Genomic DNA, 21,186 nt, shown 5'->3' with positions numbered 1-21,186 from the left:
GTTAAAAGGTGCGTTCCTGGTATTTGCGGTCACAGTGGTGAAGCTTGGCTATCCGGCCGCCGGGGTGCTTGGCACTGGTGATTCGACCAAGAGACGTCCTGGAAGGCGAAATGGCAAACTGGTTGATCCCACCAGCTCAGAGGAAGAATACTCTTTCAGCAGAAAATCTTCTCTTGTCGTCTGGAAAGTGGTGAGGTCGTTGCAGCAGGGCTCCACCGGTGGTGTCGTCGTTGCAGATGGCTCAGCTTCTCCCCTCTTTGGATTTCTTAGGTCCTGTGGCGACTTTTGAAGTTCCAGTCCCAAAAGCCCTGCTTTTATGCAGAAAAACCCCCATTCAACAGCCTAGCTGTCACTCATACATGCTAAGTGGTGAGCCGGGCGGCTCACCACTGGGCCAATCAGAACAGAGTGCGACTTGAGTTGCTAAGGCAACGCAGTCCAGGGTGCAAATTGCCCCACCCACACATCCTGTGGAACCCAGACAGAGTGGCACCAGTTGGAGGGCTTCTGTGGAAAAGCCCGCCAAAAAGTGGAACAAAGGGCCCGACCTTGGTTGGAGTTACAGAGACAGACACGAATGCCATTTTAGAAAAGAGTTCTGGCAAAAAGACCCAACCAGTGATTTAATATTAAATAAATAAACCAGCGGTATCTTTAACATTGCACCAAAAAAGTGGTGCGTTTAAAATCAATGGGAAAAACCCATAGGAAATATTCTGGTGGTATATTTTGCGTGGTAACCACTGCCTCCAGCCAGAAACTCGGCAAGAGGGGACTGGACAGTGCCCCCTTGGAAACAGACCCAGGGGCAATCTAATTAACCCCTTCCAGTACTTCCACAATATGATGGTTTGCACTGGTTCTGTTCACAATTTTGGACTAGTAAAGCCAATGGTGACTTTACATGCCCTGGGAGACAGTAGTCAGTCCCAGGGTATGGAGTCTATGTTTGGGGGTCACTATGACACCCCTGTGTTACTCCACTGAGGGTGCTGTGTAACACACATACTAAAAACAGATGATACCCTATGGAGTAAAAGACCCCATAGCCCATAAGCACACAAAAAGTCAAAGACATACCTCAAATCATGCCTAAGAGTGGGAGGAAAAGAGTCTCACTCTTAGCAGGAGAAAAAAAAAACCCAAAAATCCAGCAAAGCTGCTGGGGGACTCACTAGGTTTGGGAAATTAGCCTTATAAGAGAATTCTCCCTAAAGCCATGCCCTTGCTTCTCTTCAATGGCTACCTTTTGAGTCACAGCTATTGTTTACATTTCTCTGTCTTGCTTTTAAATGCGTGCACAGTCTTGCGCCACCTTATCTCTCTTCTCCCATTACTTTCTATGCCCCGTCTCATTCTCTGTGTTCCCAGTCCGATTTCCTCTTACTGACTTCCCTCCTTCTAACGGGCAGTGGGGCGAGAATTTTCGACTCTGGCTCCGGCTATGTAGAATTCTCTTCCTGGGCAGCTGTGGGAGATTAGTGATCATCGTAGCTTCTGGAAAGCTTTAAAAACTCAGCTTTTTCAATAAGTTTCCTAAGATTATCACTATTTACTATAAATAGGATCTCTCTGTTCTTTCTGTTTACATTTCATTACTGTCCCTCGCCCCTCTTGTGCTAATTCCCACTTTCGCTCTTTAACTCTCTTGGCCCGGAAGTACTGGAACGCGCTTCCCCTTTCTCTTTCTTCTCTGTCCTCTCTTTCTGTCTTCCGCTCTCATCTTAAGTCTCATCTCCTTGCTGGTTAATTGTGCTTACATTTAGTTTTAAAAATGGTGTCTCACATGATTTGTACCCCTTTCATACTTCTGTACGACTCTTTGGCGTACAGCGCTATATAAATTAAATAAAATCAAAATAGAATCCATTCCAAACCTTTGTAAAGACCTTAATTGAACCCGACTGTGTTGCTTAAAATGATGCCCATGTACCCAGAGTGCCCCCTTTCTCTACAAAGTCTGCATATTCTGTGTTGTCTATTACACGGGTGGGCTTTTAGTGTTTTTATTAGTTGTTTGTATTTTAGTTTAATTAAATACTCTTATTTTTAAAGAACCTTGAAATTATATTTTATTTAATGAAATGATATTTTATTTATATCGCGCTCGTACACAAGTGTTTCAGAGTGCGAACATTCATTGGATATTCTTTGATTTTGGTACCACAGTACTATTGCTGTTTGGTGCTTCCATGCTGGTTCACATCCCTCCTGAAGAGCATAGCCTGTGACAAACACATGCTACCTACAAGAGGTGAAGGACGTGTACCATTTAAGGTCTTGCCTGTTCCACCTTTATGTTGGAGACCAGGGCTGGTTTAGTAGTAGTGTGGGACCCAGTAGGAGCGGGATCGCCTGTGCTTTGTGACTAATTCTGTAAGAAGATTCAATTCAACACTACAGCTAAGTCAATGCCTAGTCTGGGATACTGAATGGAAACCCTTATTGATATATCTTTATGTCCAGTTCATGAGTTCTGGATGACTACCCCTATATAACACCCCTCTCTTAGAATCCCCCTGACCCCACTGAGCCAAGAAGTAGTTCTGTTTTGCAAGTTCAAACGGTTTATTTGAGAAATAAAACAAAATATAGATACCACGCTTTTATAGTAAATTAATAATCGATATCGCCCTTATAAATATAATGTTAATCAACAATGGGTAATCTGACACTAGCACACTTCTTTATAATCAATGAGGAGTGGGTGTAGGATGGATAAGGCAGCAAAAATACTTTTATGATTTCAAGGGAAAAGCAATGAGGAATAAAATGCAGTACAGAAATACTTGATATGATTTTAGCAAAAGATAAGATAATCACTTTTTCTCTGGCAATTCACCCCCATCCCCTATGCAATGTAAGAAATGGAAGGAGATGGAAAGAGGAGCACACAGTTCTCAGGAATGCAATCAAATACAATACGAAATTCAGTTCCCCCCCAGCAAGCTTAGAGAAAACCGGTATGAGTTTTAAAACACAGGCCCAAGTGCTTTGAATGTGGTGGCAATGAAGTGAGAAATATGCTGAAACTGCTTTTAATTCCCTTTAGGAGGTTCAGGGTGAGTGAGAGATACTTGGGATGAGTTCAGGCTCACTTTAGCAATGATTCAGAGATGGTGATTAAGAGGCCAACAAATTTTTAGCAAGGAAAGAAATGACTGCTGATGGTTACACGTGGCTGGATTTTTAACCAAATCACAAATCGCGGTAAAATTTGCGAGTGCATGAATCGTGATTGCGGAAAAAGTATAAGGAAGGCGGTTCTAGGCTTGTTGGAAAGCCTGGATTCTAAGCTTTCAGAGGAAAGTTAAACCAAGTTCGTAGCCCAAACGGTTCCAGAGATATGAACGATTTTGTAAAGGTTGTTTTTCGGATTTAAAGTAAACTCAAAATAACAGGTGACAGCTTGCAGCTTCAGAATTGACAAATGACAGTGGTGCAGCTTTACAAAATGACAAGTGACAACTTCTAGGAGGCAGTTCTACTTAGGTTAAAATAGTTTGGATTAGATTATTTAACTAAGAGATTGGTTCTGCACAGTTCTGCTAGGTACTCACAATATAAATTTGAAATAGGCCTTGCCACGGATCTGGTCAGGTTTTGGACTGGACTCCGGTTCTGGTCTCAGCACTTCACAGTGATCTGGGTCAGCTCCCTGGTTCTGCTCACAGTGGTCTGGGTCACTCTGGATCTCTGGTCTGGTCTCTCCGGATACAGCGGTCTCTGCACGGCTCCTGGATCTCTGCACTGGTCCTGGCAAAAGTTCTTGGCAAGGGATTCAAGCAGCTCACCCGGCTGTGAGTAGCTTGCAATGATTTGAGGCCTGCTGCAGAGAACTCAGCTTGTGGTTTTAGGCCTCTGATTTAGGTTCTAAAGTATAAGTTCTAGGTTCTGGAGTATGTAGCTGGAGTCAGTCTGGAACTGGTATCTTCTGGGTGTTGTGTGGTCCGGCAAAACGCTCCGCAGCAACTGGATTTGAATGTCCTCTCTAGCGTCCAGTGGCTTTTTTTATGTCTTTTGAAAATGGGTGTGTGCCTGGGCCTAGCTAAGCCTGCCCCTCTCTAATTTATGTATTCCTTATGGTCCATGCTTGTCCGCCTCTGATCTTCCTGGGGGCTTGCATTCAAAAATTACAACATTTTGCGCTTTTTAACTGGTTTTGCAATATCGGACATTTACCCAAATTTACACACATGCGCGCAAGGAGTATGGACATTAATTGATGAAGTGTCAGATTTTTAACATGCAGACATTTGGAGTGAGACCCTATTTTCCGCTAGCAACCCCCCAGAATGCACCACAGGGTCCTAACGCATCTCAAAATGTTCACAGAAAAATCACAAAAATAATGATATTACTTATATAATTCTGACAAGTCCGCACTTTGAGTTATCTATCTTTTTAAAATTATGCTCTGGCCCAGGTTGGTGTGGTTTAGGTTCCAAAGCACATGGGGGAAGCTTCTGCCTGTCCCCGCCTCCAGCTCGGGTGGCTCCCAGAGGCACTTCTCCTCCCACTTCTCCCAAGAGGAAGCCACTTTTACGACGCCCCCAATATAACATTTGCCTGAGCCCAGGACAGGCCTTTGTTCACCTCCCTGTAGTCCCCAGCTGCTCCACCCCTAATCTAATCAGAGAGGTGACAACTCCTTTTGGCAAGGGGAAGAGTGGCTGAGCACGTTTTAACTCCTGTTGGGGTAGATGTCAGGCAGAATTCAGTTTCATTAAGCCAGGTTTCAGCTAAAATGTCACTTTTTGTTCCCCAGTTTAAGTCAATACAATTTTTACATATGCAGCTAGAATGCTGATTCTAAGTTCAAAACTATGACATTTTAACAGTTACAAACTATGTGACACTCAAAAGTAGGTCACTCAGTTAATTTAAACATTTCGATTTTGGTGGTTTTAATCCAGTTTCAGTTAGGCTGCTGACATGCATAGCTCAGCCAGTTTTGTTATGAACATTGTTTTGGGCTCTTCATCTTCCCAGATTTTGTATGCACACATACTTCATTCTGCAGATGTCCGCTGGTGTTCAGTGAGATTTTTGGATGTGTTGCAATGTTTGAAAATAGGCATTTTGAGCTGGCATTCAGAGAAACCAAAGGTAATTATAAAGCGTTTTTGAGCTAACAGGCGCTGCTGTTTTGCCTTTGGCACCCATTCCACTCATGGCACCCTGGCCCATCATGCTCGCACTGGTGGGTGGCAAGTTAGGCAGCCATTTTGGTGTACGCGCAAACTGCGTGGTTCTCCTGGATTCTGGCGCACATGTGGGCTTTTTGGCCATCTTGGATTTTTTAAGCCCACAGCACCAAATGTTGCAGCATGATAGCTCAAACGTGGGTCAGGACACCCAACAAGGCCCCCCCACGCGACTGCACTTTGAATTTGAGTCGATGGGGAGTCGGGTGCACAGAAGGTTTTGACCCACACACTGGTATGTCCGCATAATCTTCTTCCAATTCTGCAAATGGCACAGTTCAGCATCTTTTCCCCCATCCAGTTGGATCGATCGGTTCTCCTCGCCGGTCCTGATGGGAATATTGGGCGGTACCCCGGGCCCCTCGGGTCTCTGCTCCCGGTCCCCGGTCGTCCTCCTTGGTCAGTCTCCATGGTTTCATCTCTCCTAGGATAAAGCAAAGCGGCAATACCTATTCATGGACATTTCTCCCCCACCATTTATATAGTGGGGTGGCATATATATTTTAGAACTCAACAGATATGAACATGCACATTTTTTTTAATTAAGCGACAGGAACACAAACTTGAGAAACACAGAATTTGATAGGCTATATGTAGGATATTTTAGGGTTGGAATTGAATTACTCTGGAGCGGTACCCTCTGGGATTACAGAGGACTCCTCCAGTTGCTGCAAAGTGTGCCTGGGATGGCAACACTTCAACTGGTTTATATGGACCCACTTGTCTTCCCCCTCTGCCAAACCGCCTTTGGGGATGCGGATCTTGTAGGCCACAGGGGAGATTTTGTCTATAATTTCAAACGGTCCCTTCCATGTAGGCAAACATTTTCGCTGTTTGGCCTGGTTCCTTTGGAAATTGTATAGATAGACCCGATCACCCACCTTATATTCCTTTCGGGTAGTTTTTAAATCATAGTGGGTCTTCATGCTCTCGGCTGATCTTTCTAGATTGTGCTGAGCATAGGCAAAAGCATGGTGAAGGTGTTTCCTTAAATTCTCCACATACTCATGAGTTGTGGAGGCATTTATCAACGTTTGCTCTTGGGTTCTGTAGAGTAAATGCTGGGGAAGCACCATCTTGCGTCCAGTCATCAACTCAAATGGTGACATTTTGGTTGCAGAGGAAGGGGTAGATCTGATGACCATTAGGACCAGAGGTAATCGGATATCCCAACTTGGCCCAGAATCTGCCACAAACTTCTTTAATATGCTCACAATGGTTCGGTTATATCTCTCCACTGCTCCAGAAGAAGCTTGCCTGTAAGCAATGTGTAGCTTCCTTTTAACCCCCAGTAGCTCCCACATCTTTGTCATTATTTCACTGGTGAAGTGGCTACACCTGTCTGACTCAATCCTTTGAGGTAGACCAAAACGGGAAAAGATGTGGTTAATCATCAGGGCAGCTGCTGTTTCTGCCTTGCAGTTTGGGGCTGGGAGACATTCCACCCACTTGGTAAACAAGCATGTAACTGTCAACATGTACTTGTTTCCTCTAGATGAGCGAATCACAGGGCCTACAAAGTCGATTTGCAAATCTGACCATGGCAGTGTTATTCCCCTCTTTTGGAGAGGTGCCCGGTGTGTGAGGGATGTTGGCTGAAATTGTGCACACACAAGACACCCCTTCAAGTATTGGTCGAGGTACTGCCCCATGTGTGGCCAGTATGCAACTTCTCTTAAGATTTCCAGTGTTGTGTGAAACACCCTATGACCGGCAGTGGCCGCATCATGGGCGTGACTTAACATCAGGCCTCGGAATGAGGTAGGAAACACCCACTGATCATGGCCAGCTTGGGATTTCCTTACCAACAAACTGTCTTGGATTCGGAACATTTTTGGACATTTCATCAACACTCTTAGGTCCTCTTTCCCAATGTAATCGGTATCCGTCAGGGGAAAGTTCTCAGGGCCCTCAAGGTGTTGGTAAAACTTACCAATAATTGGATCCCCCTTCTGAGCTGTAATTAAATCAGCATCAGGGGTCTCCTTACTCCATTGTGCAGTTGAAAGATCATTGTGAGCACTTGTCTGGGACCTAGTGATAGCAGTGACCTGGATTCCCCCAACAGGGACTCTATTTCGATTAGATCCCCTTGGATGGCCCCGGTTTTGGCCAGCTGATCAGCTAAGTCATTTCCAGTTTTGTCTGGTCCCTCTACTTTGGAATGACCCTTGATCTTTTTCCAGTAGATGGTCATCCCATTCGATGTGACCAGATCATCAATGTTTTGGATTAACTTCCCATGTTTCAAGGATTTGTTATTAGCACATAACATGCCTCTGGTTTTCCAATTAACCAGGTGCTCCACGAACCCGTTCCGTACATAATCCGAATCAGTGATTATGACCAGTTCGTGGAGTTGATGTTGGACAGCAGTGAGGATGGCCTGATGCACAGCCATCAACTCTGCCACCTGACTACTTCGGGGACCAATTTTGTATCCAGCGGAGGGTTCTGGGAACTCCTTCACCCATGCATTCCCTACGCCAGCCACCAGTTCTTTTTCCCCGTCGTTGTCAACATGGTAAGAGCATCCATCCACATAGACAGTGGGCATTCCCTCACACTTGTCTTCTTCAAAGACTTTGTGTGGGGAATTAAGGTATGACTCCATGTTGTCCTTGATTTTTAGACTTTCGTCCTCGAGACAGTTTTCTCCGGCACAATCATGCAAGTCAGCCAGACCTTGCGCGAGGGGACTCTTCTTGTTTTGGCCATATCTGACTTCCACAGGAAAGCCTTGCATTGACAGAATCCAGGAAGTAATTCGGGAATTACTCACATTTCCGGCCCGGATTCTGTCACTTTGGAGATACTGCAGAGGCTGGTGTGGAGTCTCCAGTATGATGTGTTCCACCAGGATAAACGGGCGGTAATTCTTCAATTCCCACACCGTTGCCAGGAGTGCCTTCTCACAATCGTTGAATTTTTCCTCCACAGAGGATAAAGTTTTGCTCGCATAGGAGATTACTTTATTGACCTTGTCCTGCTTTTGGTATAATACTGCCGTCAAGCACGTATTAGGGAACCCCGTCTCCAGGAAGAACTCCTTGTTTCTGACAGGGTAAGCTAGGCAAGGCGCTTGTGAGAGGCTTCTTTTGAGTTGTCTTACCGCCTCGGATTGTTCTGGACCCCATTCCCACTTGACCCCCCCTTCAAGAGATGAATCAGGGGTCTAGTGATCTCTGCGTAGCCTTCAATTAACTTTCTGCTGTAATTAGTCGGTCGAAGGAGGCGTCTTAGTTCCCGCAGAGTTGTGGGGTCTTTCAGTTTCTGGAGTGCTTCCACTTTCTTTTCTTGGGGACAGAGACCCTGAGGAGTTCTACACCACTGTGCTTTCTGAAAGGAAAGTTTTGCTCCGGCAGCCCTCAACTGCGTCAGAACATAACGGATCTCCGCTATGTGTTCCTCCACAGATGAACTTTTGATGAGGACATCATCTACATAAGCCAGGTTACCCCTTGCACCCAGGTCGGGCATGGCCTTGTGTAGGAAAATGTTGAATTCATTGCCGGAGTTGAGGTATCCGAAGGGAGTCCGGTTCCATGTGCACTGCTGGCCCCCAAAGGTAAAAGCCAGCTTGTATTGGTCCTCCCTACTGACAGGCACAGTCCAGTATCCATTGGTCAGGTCTATTGCAGTGAATACCTGTGAACCCTGGATCTGGGCCAGCCCTTGGTCAATGTAGGGCAGAGGCCATCGGGAAGTATGGACCCGTTTGTTGAGCTCCCTGAGGTCGGCACAGAGTCTCCACTGGCCGTTTGGCTTCAATATTCCCAGCACAGGGTTATTGAAGGTGCTGTGAACTGGACGGATTATTCCCCGGGACTCCAGGTTCTTAATTATTTCAGTAAGGGATTCCATTGATGCGAGAGGCAAGCGATATTGCTTCACAAACACTGGAGTCATGCCAGGGTCCGTGGGGATTGTTGTTGTGTGGATGTCAGTGCAACCACAGTCATATGAGTCTACCGCAAAGAGATCTTGGAAATCCAAGAAAACTTGTTTCAACTTTTGCTTCTGTTCCAGAGTCACACAGGCATCAGCTAGGTTGACTCTCTCTTCCACCATCTGCCTGAAGCCTGGAAAGACTTCTGGTTTGGCTATCTCAGAGGCCTCCTCCAGCTGGGTGGAGAAGTCCCTGGTCAGAGTGCTGATTTGGACTGGAGGCCTCAGGTGGGAAAGGCAACCCTCATGGACCTGGAAAATCACCTCATCCCTCCTGAAGTCACAAGTCACATCTTCCTTACCATAGGGGCAGGAAGTGTACACCAGGAAGTTCCCCCCATGCCGGGTAAAAATACTGTCTGGTGTTGTATTGTCACTGTCACTGTCAAAACAGTTCTTGGGGATTGGTCCTAACAGTTCATTTCCTAAATCGATGGAAAAATGTCAGTCATCAACCGCCATTCCAATAATGGTGCCTGCGGCTAGAGTAATACTCTTTAAGTCGCTGTTATCCACCTCTATTAGAATGGTGTCATGTTCTATGTTGACTAATGGAGTTGGGTTTACCCCCAACCCTTGCTGTTGGAGAGAAGCGTTTAGATGTATGTAAGCATCAGGGTTTTTCAAATGTTGTCCTCTTAACTTTCACTTCCAGGGAGAATTGTCGGGTCCTTTCTGGGATGGTGACTTCCTCTTTGATCTGAATTTCAACTGCATAAGGTAGCAATTGAGCTGACCTAAATGCTTTTTCTGGATCATCAAAGCCCATGGGATTATCCGCTGATCGGCACCAAGCTTTGAAGTTTATTTGGTCCAAACTAATGGCAAAGCGATTGAGAATGTCACTGCCTAAGTAAAATGCGGCAGTGATGTCTCGCACGACCCAACAATTATGGACTATGCTCTTGTTGCCAATGGAGATTTTGAGCATACACCTGCTTGGCAGGAGATGTTTGGAATTAGGTGCTTCCAGGTCCATTTCCTATTTGTCTATCAGTTTGAATGTGGGAATGGCTGGATCTTTTGGGAGTTGGCGGAACATGGCTTCGCTGATGAAGCTCTTACCGTTGTTCACACACACTCGAGCGAGAACAGAGTCCTTCCCATCATTTAACTGGACAGGGATGAACAACTGGTCTCCAATTTGCTGAATATCAGCCAAGCTCTGAGCTGATTTCACATCTTTCTGGACTATAGGAGTGGGAGTTTCTGATTGTGGATTAGTAAAGAATTTCAGGGTGTTTCCTTCCAGTGTGGAATACCACCTTAAACTGGAAGGAAGGTTGATTTTCAGAAATAGAGAGGACCCCCCATCACAAGTCTGTTGTCCTACTGCTATTACTGTCACGTCTGGAATTTGGTTGTTCTGGAAGTGAAATTCTACTTGGTCAGATTTTTGTTCAACCATGTGGCAGGTGCCGTTTAAACTAACATGGTTGACACTCTGTTTTAATTTTATTGGTCGGCTAGTCTGGGTCCAGAGGACCTTGTTTACACAATCTATTAGGGGTGACAACCTTCTCAGGAGGTCATTCCCTAGTAAACAAGGGGTGCCCTCTGGAGTCACTACTAGGACCGGGTGTTTCACCTTGTGTCGCCCAATTTTAATGTCCAAGTCTGCAGTCACCTCAATGGGAATCTCCTTCCCGTCAAAGTTCTGCAGTTGTCCAGGAAGAGAGGTGAGAGGAATACGGTAATTCTCCCCCCTTCTAATTCTCCCCCCTTCCTGCATTTAGTTCCTAAAAGGCCCTTTTGGACAGAAGGGTAGCTTGGGATCCAGTGTCCACCAGTGCCAAAATTGTACCCTGCCCCTGTACTTGTACCGGGGCATAGTATCTTCCCTCCTTCTCCTCAAGGGGGCACAGATAATGCACATTTTTGGACAACTGGTGGGCTAACTTTCTGGTTTTGGACATTGCTTGCAAAGAGATTTGGGCAGAATTCTGTGGAGAGTCTTGGGAATCTGAAAGAAAAAGTTGGCAACTGGAGATCAGAGCCATTGTGGGTTCCCCTGGTTCCGGTTCTGGGCCGCCCCCCCCTTTTTGGTGGCAGTCACCAGGATGGGTTTGAACCAGGGGATTTCGGTATTGTGGGTTCTGGGATGAGATGATGGGCGGCGGTAGCTCAGTCTTCATATCTCCCCAGTCTGGATTGGAATCCCTTGGGACCCATTTTTCTTTGGGAGGAGTTCCCCCATCTCTGAAGGAGAAGATCCTTTTCCCAGGATCTTCTGAGGATCCCTCTCCCTCAAATTGGAAGACCTGTACCTCCTCCACAAAGTGGGTCTGTTTGGGTCCTTTGTTTCTCCTACCTCCCCTCTGCTCCTTGGGAGGCAGGCTTTCAGGGGCAGGAAATTTTGTTTCCGGTTCCTGTTTTTCCAGGGGCTGTTTACAAGTTGGGAAGGAAGCTTCCTCCAAGGCTTTACACCCCCCTTCCCCTTGTGCCTCCTCCCTGGGAACCGGTGGGTTATCAGGGTGCTGTCCCCGTCATTGTTCTGGAGCACCAGGTCCCGAGTTTGGGGCATTCTGCGGTGGCATGCTCATCTGAGGGTTCTGTTGAGCCCTCAGTATGTGACCCAGATCTCGTGCCATATTTTGGACATGGCGCTCAAGTTGTGAAACCCGCTCAGGCTGATACGGGGCTCTATTTTCTCCCCTGGGCTGATCCCGGGAAGGGTAGCTATCCCTTCTCTGGTAGTACCCCTGGTTGGGAAGATTTTGGTACCCCTCCACCCTTGGCCTCCCCTCTCCCGGATTAGGTTGTCTGGGCTCAGGGAATTGGGGAAAGAAGGATGGATGGTTTTGGGGTTGGAAATTGGGTGGATACTTGGGGAAAAAGTTCTGCCCAGGATTTGGAGAATTTCTGCCCTCCTGTGGGAAGTTGGGAGGGAAGTTCCCTGGGTTAGGTGCTTGGCCGGATACCCCCCCCTTGGGTTGGAGGAGTCCACACATAACCCAGGATTGGTCGGTTTCCCTTATAGCGGGGACTTACATAGTCAGGGGAGCGGGGGACCCCATTTGTGGGACCACCTCCCCGACTCCCTGTCTGTGACTGGCCCGAGAGCCTTCTGGGCTGTGAATTATTTGGTGCAGGCAGGTTTTTAGGCACCCCCATCTCCAAATCTAAAACGGGGGCAACCTTGACCTCTGCCACCTTGGCAGCAGCAGGGGTGCTGTTGGTTTTGGGGTTTTTCGGCGCGTTATTTTTATTTTCGATAGGCTTCTGCACCTCATAGATCCGGGTAGCCTGTTCAATGACCCAGTCTAAAGATCTTTTCTCATGAAAATCTCTCACGTGCTGGGTCATTATATATTTAGGGAGAGCATGGAAAAATGTATTGACAAACTCTTTGCTGTCTGTGCGCACCCTTCTGGTGGTCTGCGCAAAAGCACGCTTTAATTCTTGCACAAACTCTTGTGGGGCCTGATCCTCCCCACATTGCAAATTGTAGGCTGCCTTGCGAGCCTCTTGGGGATTTCTGTGCACAGAAAAACGTTTCAAGATGGCCGCCCTGTATGTGGACCACCTTGAATGATTTTGGTCCTCCAGCCCCGCAAAGAAACTGGAGTACTCTGGTGAGAAGGTCCACTTTACATATTGAATACAGCTTTGGCTGTCCTTCAAATGAAAAGTCTCCATCATTTGCTCAAACAACTCTAAGTACTCCCAAACAGAATACTTGGCGTTCTTATGATAAGGCGTGATAACACTCCTTATTGCCTTTATTTGCTTCAATGGGTCCTTAAGCAAGGCCCTTTTTTGCCTTATTGGCCTTTTTGGTTCGGGTAACCCTGGCCCATTCATCCTCTGACTCAGAGGCACTGCTCCCAGAGGTTCCTGTCTGATCTTCCAGGTTTTCCCGGATTCTGCGAGCCTGGGAATGGCTGGCAGAATGTGGGGACCTGGTCTCCTGTGTCCTGCGCCGTTCAGAGGAGTCTTCAGATTCCTCCTTGCTGACAGGATTTGATGGGGACCCCCTTCCCCACTGACCTAACTGGGCAGAAGTTTTCAGGATGCCCTTAATGGGCCTACTCTCCTGGGGTTCCCCACTAAATTGCACTGTGCTTGGGTGCCCATACCCGGATGCCCGCCCCTCCATTCCTGGGAGGTACTGGCCTATGAGCCCCATACTTCTGGTTGGATAGTAATCTGCCATCCCTGTGGCCCGGTGCTCATGTGCGCCAGGGGACATGGGGTTGGCAGAGTCCAGGGACTGAGAGATATGAAGGCCTCTGGTACTAGGGCTCCTGAGGTTATGCTCAGGAGTCTCCCTCTCCCAGCGAACCTGGTCTCTATCCGCCCCTGCTCCCTGTTGCAATGCAAGTGCCTGCGCTTTCAGTTACTCAGTTAAGGCCTTACTAGACTATCAGTCTCTCCTGCATCGCTACCTGTTGCTGAAGCCTATCATTGTGCTGACAGAGAGCCTCATTTTCTCTCTGTGCATCCTGATTGGTCCTAGAGTACTGGGCCAGTCGCTGCTGCAGGAGGGTTACCTCCTGAGCTGTGGACCTATTGGCCTGCTCCTTTCTTGCCAGAGCATCCTCCCCCCTCCTGGTGTGCTCTAACAAGTTCTGGATTTCTTTTTGGAGGTCACCCAGTCCCTGGAGGGCGAGGTGATTTTCTTCCATGTTCCTTTTTAAGTGGCGGACTTCCTGGCCTAAGGTATCCCTTTCCTGACTAAGCATCTGCATCTGTGCCGCCAGGTCGTCCCTTTGCCTTTGGAAGGCACCAGCTTTCTGGTGTTCTTCATCAAACTCTGCCTGGGTATCCAGGTCTTTCAAAATCAATTTATTGCTTTCCTCTTTCTCTCTGTCTAGTTGGATTTGCAGGGTGGCTACCTGCTCTGTGCATGCCCTGTTGAAATTGATCTGTTGCTCCAGCTTTTTCTGGCTCTGCAGTAAGGAGTCCAGACTGTCTTGGTGCTCCTTCTGCAAAGCCAGAATTCTGGTATCCTGGTCCGTCTTTTCCTGTTGCAGGATATCCATATCCTTCTTTATTTTAATGATGTACTGTCTACTCTCATTTTCGGACTCCTGGCTTCTGTGCAGCCTCTGCTCAGAAGAGTCTAGATCAGATTGGGCCTTCTGTAATGCCAGCAGTTGCCTACTCGCCAGATCTTGGCCTTCAGCACATTTGTCCTGCATGGCTCCCATATGTAAATATAAATATGCCGCTACCCTGGCAATCTTGTTGTGCTCATCCTTGGCCTTAGGGGCCATATATAGTTCACTCAGGGCCACATGTAAGGGACCCTGGTCTCTCCATGTATCTGACCCTGTTTCAGTGATCTGGGGTGCGATTGCCTGCAACCAGACCGTCTGGTCCTGATGAGTCCACTCACCTCTCACAAATAGCTTATGTAAGAAGTGCTCTCTGGCTATTTTCATATCTACCAAGGTCGTCATTCTGGAATTTGAGTTCCTTCCTGACTTACAGAAGTTTGTATTTTATTTTTGCAAAACAGACCTTTCCCTTAGAGCGTCCTTTTGAGGAGTGCTTTACAGCTTAACACAGCATGGTGATCCGACCGGATGTATGTATCTTGTCAGTTAGCACACTGTATTAATCTGCACAAGTGATAGACCTAATCAGGAATCCCCGGCTACGAGCCCCCAATTTGTAAGAAGATTCAATTCAACACTACAGCTAAGTCAATGCCTAGTCTGGGATACTGAATGGAAACCCTTATTGATATATCTTTATGTCCAGTTCATGAGTTCTGGATGACTACCCCTATATAACACCCCTCTCTTAGAATCCCCCTGACCCTACAGAGCCAAGAAGTAGTTTTGTTTTGCAAGTTCAAAAGGTTTATTTGAGAAATAAAACAAAATATAGATACCACGCTTTTATAGTAAATTAATAATCGATATCGCCCTTATAAATATAATGTTAATCAACAATGGGTAATCTGACACTAGCACACTTCTTTATAATCAATGAGGAGTGGGTGTAGGATGGATAAGGCAGCAAAAATACTTTTATGATTTCAAGGGAAAAGCAATGAGGAATAAAATGCAGTACAGAAATACTTGATATGATTTTAGCAAAAGATAAGATAATCACTTTTTCTCTGGCAATTCGCCCCCCTCCCCTATGCAATGTAAGAAATTGAAGGAGATGGAAAGAGGAGCACACAGTTCTCAGGAATGCAATCAAATACAATACGAAATTCAGTTCCCCCCCCCAGCAAGCTTAGAGAAAACCGGTATGAGTTTTAAAACACAGGCCCAAGTGCTTTGAATGTGGTGGCAATGAAGTGAGAAATATGCTGAAACTGCTTTTAATTCCCTTTAGGAGGTTCAGGGTGAGTGAGAGATACTTGGGATGAGTTCAGGCTCACTTTAGCAATGATTCAGAGATGGTGATTAAGAGGCCAACAAATTTTTAGCAAGGAAAGAAATGACTGCTGATGGTTACACGTGGCTGGATTTTTAACCAAATCGCAAATCGCGGTAAAATTCGCGAGTGCGTGAATCGTTTCCAGAGATATGAACGATTTTGAAAAGGTCGTTTTTCCGATTTAAAGTAAACTCAAAATGACAGGTGACAGCTTGCAGCTTCAGAATTGACAAATGACAGTGGTGCAGCTTTACAAAATGACAAGTGACAACTTCTAGGAGGCAAATCTACTTAGGTTAAAATAGTTTGGATTAGATTATTTAACTAAGAGATTGGTTATGCACAGTTCTGCTAGGTACTCACAATATAAATTTGAAATAGGCCTCGCCACGGATCTGGTCAGGTTTTGGACTGGACTCCGGTTCTGGTCTCAGCACTTCACAGTGATCTGGGTCAGCTCTCTGGTTCTGCTCACAGCGGTCTGGGTCACTCTGGATCTCTGGTCGGTCTCTCCGGATACAGCGGTCTCTGCACGGCTCCTGGATCTCTGCACTGGTCCTGGCAAAAGTTCTTGGCAAGGGATTCAAGCAGCTCGCCCGGCTGTGAGTAGCTTGCAATGATTTGAGGCCTGCTGCAGAGCACTGAGCTTGTGGTTTTAGGCCTCTGATTTAGGTTCTAAAGTATAAGTTCTAGGTTCTGGAGTATGTAGCTGGAGTCAGTCTAGAACTGGTATCTTCTGGGTGTTGTGTGGTCCGGCAAAACGCTCCGCAGCAACTGGATTTGAATGTCCTCTCTAGCTTCCAGTGGCTCTTTTTATGTCTTTTGAAAATGGGTGTGTGCCTGGGCCTAGCTAAGCCTGCCCCTCTCTACTTTATGTATTCCTTATGGTCCATGCTTGTCCGCCTCTGATCTTCCTGGGGGCTTGCATTCAAAAATGACGCTTTTTAACTGGTTTTGCAATATCGGACATTTACCCAAATTTACATACATGCGCGCAAGGAGTATGGACATTAATTGATGAAGTGTCAGATTTTTAACATGCAGACATTTGGAGTGAGACCCTATTTTCCGCTAGCAACCCCCCAGAATACACCACAGGGTCCTAACGCATCTCAAAATGTTCACAGAAAAATCACAAAAATAATGATATTACCTATATAATTCTGACAAGTCCGCACTTTGAGTTATCTATCTTTTTAAAATTATGCTCTGGCCCAGATGGGTGTGGTTGAGGTTCCAAAGCACATGAGGGAAGCTTCTGCCTGTCCCCGCCTCCAGCTCGGGTGGCTCCCAGGGGCACTTCTCCTCCCACTTCTCCCAAGAGGAAGCCACTTTTACGACGCCCCCAATATAACATTTGCCTGAGTCCAGGACAGGCCTTTGTTCACCTCCCCAATCTAATCAGAGAGGTGACAACTCCTTTTGGCAAGGGGAAGAGTGGCTGAGCAGGTTTTAACTCCTGTGGGGGTAGATGTCAGGCAGAATTCAGTTTCATTAAGCCAGGTTTCAGCTAAAATGTCACTTTTTGTTCCCCAGTTTAAGTCAATACAGTTTTTACATATGCAGCTAGAATGCTGATTCTAAGTTCAAAACTATGACATTTTAACAGTTACAAACTATGTGACACTCAAAAGTAGGTCACTCAGTTAATTTAAACATTTCGATTTTGGTGGTTTTAATCCAGTTTCAGTTAGGCTGCTGACATGCATAGCTCAACCAGTTTTGTTATGAACATTGTTTTGGGCTCTTCATCTTCCCAGATTTTGTATGCACACATACTTCATTCTGCAGATGTCCGCTGGTGTTCAGTGAGATTTTTGGATGTGTTACAATGTTTGAAAATAGGCATTTTGAGCTGGCATTCAGAGAAACCAAAAGTAATTTTAAAGCGTTTTTGAGCTAACAGGCGCTGCTTTTTTGCCTTTGGCACCCATTCCACTCATGGCACCCTGGCCCATCATGCTCGCACTGGTGGGTGGCAAGTTAGGCAGCCATTTTGGTGTATGCACAAACTGCGTGGTTCTCCTGGATTCTGGCGCACATGTGGGCTTTTTGGCCATCTTGGATTTCTTAAACCCGCAGCACCAAATGTTGCAGCATGATAGCTCAAACGTGGGTCAGGACACCCAACAATTCCAAGAAAAGGCAGAATTTTTCTTAACCTACAGTGTTGAGCACACTCTTGGTCCCAGCATCTGAGACTAGAAGGCAAACTCAGAATCAAAAATCACCCCCAAAGCCCAGACTGATTTGGCCGGAGCCAGTGGGTACCAAGAGAGGTTGGCTCGGAAAAATAGGGCACTAGTGTGGGGACCTGACCAAAGATCAAGATTACAGTTGTAGGTTCATAAATGTGCATAAAGCTGTCGGTCATCACGTGCTGTCCTTGGTCGGGCAGAGGTTTGACACAAAGGTATTTGACATTTAATTTTTAAGTGGAGTAGGATCTGAGAGTAACCTGTGTACAGATGGAATAGAGTCTTAAAGGATACCAGAAGTGCAGCAAATGACATCTTGCAGACGTTGACAAGCTATGGAGCAAGTCCAAATCCCTGTGGAACCCCATTTGGGTGAGGATTCGTTTTTGGGGAGTGGGATCCAAGTGACACCTGGAACCGCCTGCCTTTGATGAGCGAGTAGAGCCAATGCGGACTATTACTAAACATGTCCGTATCAAGGCGCAGACACTCCTGAGCATGCATGCTCCCACACCCCTGCCCGGCACTTACTTGAGTGGCACCTTCAATACAAGACAGGCACTGCTTCTTCATGTCATCCTGTCCATAGGTCACGGCCGCCTGGAAAGCAACACACAGTCTTAGTGGATATTATGAGGATGTGGGAGCAAAGGTTTCTTCAAGAGGCAATGATTTCCTGGAGTACCCTGAAAAAGCCTGGAGAGTCCACGGTGGAAACATTAGTAGATTCTAGCAGGGTGAGCAGTATTGGGAGAGGGCCACAGACATCAAGAGTGCAGAACCCCAGAGACAGGTGAGATACAATGAAGGACTCCGGAGGATAGAAACCAGGAGCCTACGTCTCATCAACGGAATAAGTCAGACCTGCACCGCTCTCACTGTGTGATCTTCAGCTTCACCACTCTGGGCCCAACCCTTTCTGTGGAGGACTTAAGTGCTTCGCACAAATGATTTCTTTTCATTTCTCATTCATCGAATTTCTGAAAAATGCGGTACCCCTCAATTATGGGATCAGATCGAACAGCCTTACTTGAACTTCACCAAAACCGAGGTACTGTTTGTGGAGGCCTTCCTAACCATCTGCCCAATATAACGGGAAAAAAGTCCCACCTTTCTGACGTCGAGAAAAGTGTTGGATAATTAACTCTCTATGGTCACTGAGGGGACAAATGTGGTCAGGAAGGGGATTCAACCATAAACTGCTGGGGATAATATTTTGGTTCCTCTCCTTTTCATGGAAAGTAAAAGCAGGAATAGTCTTCGTCATATCCCACATGGATCTTGTGAGCAGCATCTTGCTATACCCCCCATAAAAACACAGTGCAGCGGTTACAGTGAACTTACAATGCTGCGGCGTGTTGCTACTTCCAATCAGCAGATTTGAACACCTCCGCCTCTACTGCGCAAATTGCTCGCGAAGCAGCGGATACACTTTAGATGTATCCCTGAGGCCCGTAGAGCATTCTAGAATTTGGTCCGAAGCCTTCCGACTGTCAAGCTGACACAGTACACTTTTAGCTGGAGGCTACACTCCACATCACACCTGTTTGTCAATAGACAAAGTTTCAAGCAAAACAAATATGGCGGTCACCCCTTCACTATTCAGGCATTACATTTATGGCACCCACTGTCCTTGGTTTGGTTGTGTTTTTGCTCTTCAGTAAGCATGGGCGCACATTTCTGGGCTTTAAACATCTATTAACATAACATAGCACACCATATATAGATATAACATATCATGGAAAGCAGCCCCTAATACATAGAGTGGCAATACCACCAGAGGACACACAAAGGTATCTTTGAATCCAGCTAGCACATCCACATGTCAATTTCTAGCATTCCCATTTAGTACATTTTTAGCAGTGTACATCATATCCAGTAATCAATTACATTATAATCACCAAGAAGGAAATTGCCAGTTTCGAGCACATCCATTTAGCACATCATTGCCAGTGAACATGATGCCCACTAAGCAGATTATTGTAGTTTTCATTATGCCCGGTCAGCACATCATGGCCGGTTTCAAATATTGCTGGACCTCTAGCAATAGTATCTTCTGCTGCCGTTACTGGAAAGAAGGACGGCCATGCTTCTCTTGGTGGATTAGAGCCTTCAAAGGCACCAAAGCTACAACCTGTGGTGTACACCACTCTAAAGTCCCTGCCCCAAGAAATTTCTGCTATTGGTTTTCAATTTGGGGGGAGAGGGAGAGAGCAAGAGACAAATGGCATAAAGGGAGAGGGAGAGGGAGACAGCGAGAGACAAATGGCAGAGAGGGAGAGGGAGACAGCGAGAGACAAATGGCAGAGAGGGAGAGGGAGACAGCGAGAGACAAATGGCAATGTGCACTAGTAAAATGGGAAAAAGGGAAAAGGCTCCCAGCATTTGGAACTCCCGTCCCCTGCACACTATCTGTGGCCTAAAAAGCCAAATGGTACTGAACATTTTTCAATAGTAGTAAATATCAGTATATAAATGTCGATAGTAACTGATAAATAATCATCCAACGGATATAATGAGAAACTCATTTACATTTTCAATTTAATGTCATAAAACTTATATTTAAATTCTCTAACAAATAACAGCAGAACCCAACGTGTTTCGAGAAACTATTCTCTTCTTCAGGGGTGTTGAAAATTAACAGATTCTGAAAATATTCATTAAGAACCCATTAAAGACAATGGGCCTCATTCAGACCCTGATGGTCCGGAAGCAAGGGTGCCGGTAAGCTTACCAGCACCAGTGTTTCTGAACCGGCATATTACAGGTCTGCCTGCCGGACACAGCGGCCTCCGTAGCCAGACCCATCAAGGAAGCACTTCCATCAATGAAGCATAGGACTCTATGGGAATGGGGAACAACATTTTACCTGATGTTCCAGGCCACCAGGATTGTAATCTCCCAGTGGCACCGGGAAGTCAGGTGCTGGTAAATATTTACGGGTCTGGCTTCAACCCGCCGGTACCACCAGCATGGTTACCACTAGACCCGTAATGAGCCCCAGTGTATCCTTAGGGTGGTTCCAATATTTAAAAACGATAAACTAAGCTTAATCAATCACCCTTTATCATAATAATTTGATTCAAATGTTGCAGGTAACACAATCTTCCCCATAACAATAGTCTGTCGTGAATCATAGATCAAGGGTTAGAGAGGGTGGTAATCTATAGGTTATTATTATTAGATTAGAGTGAGTCTTTACACTGCTAATCAAGTGAAAGTAACATACAATATCTTAGAAAATACTTAACAGAATCCTACCCCCACGGTCATTTCTCAAAGTGTCCTAGTAGCAAAATGTCTATCCATCCGATGGATATTTTAATGTTTGTTTAACTATCCCTAAAATGCAAAAATGGCTAATTCTTAGTAGCTCACAAAGTAACTAATTATCATGAGAAATCTGACATAGAATAGCTCCTAAATGACCTATTAGTCATGGGGCATTAGGATAAGGTACTGGTGAGCACTTTTATGATGTCCACTCAACT

At 46.0% G+C, this 21,186-nt stretch overlaps 1 protein-coding gene across 4 annotated transcripts in view; it reads right to left on the bottom strand.

Annotated features, from left to right (window-relative positions):
* BTBD19 (BTB domain containing 19) overlaps positions 1-21,186 on the bottom strand; it is a 1,265,487-nt gene that overhangs the window by 59,264 nt on the left and 1,185,037 nt on the right. For 3 of the 4 annotated variants that reach the window (XM_069642352.1, XM_069642353.1, XM_069642350.1), the window contains one exon: positions 18,227-18,295. The exons of the other annotated variant lie outside the window; for it this stretch is intronic. In XM_069642352.1, coding sequence (XP_069498453.1) covers positions 18,227-18,295 — 69 coding nt within the window. The remainder of the gene's footprint in view (positions 1-18,226; positions 18,296-21,186) is intronic. 4 annotated transcript variants of the gene reach the window in all.

The sequence above is a fragment of the Ambystoma mexicanum genome, chromosome 1q (genome assembly GCF_040938575.1).
Source record: "Ambystoma mexicanum isolate Mex_15411 chromosome 1q, UKY_AmexF1_1, whole genome shotgun sequence".
Taxonomy (NCBI): domain Eukaryota; kingdom Metazoa; phylum Chordata; class Amphibia; order Caudata; family Ambystomatidae; genus Ambystoma; species Ambystoma mexicanum.
The sequence above is the reverse complement of the archived record's forward strand: the minus strand, read 5'-3'. Positions and strand labels throughout refer to the sequence as shown.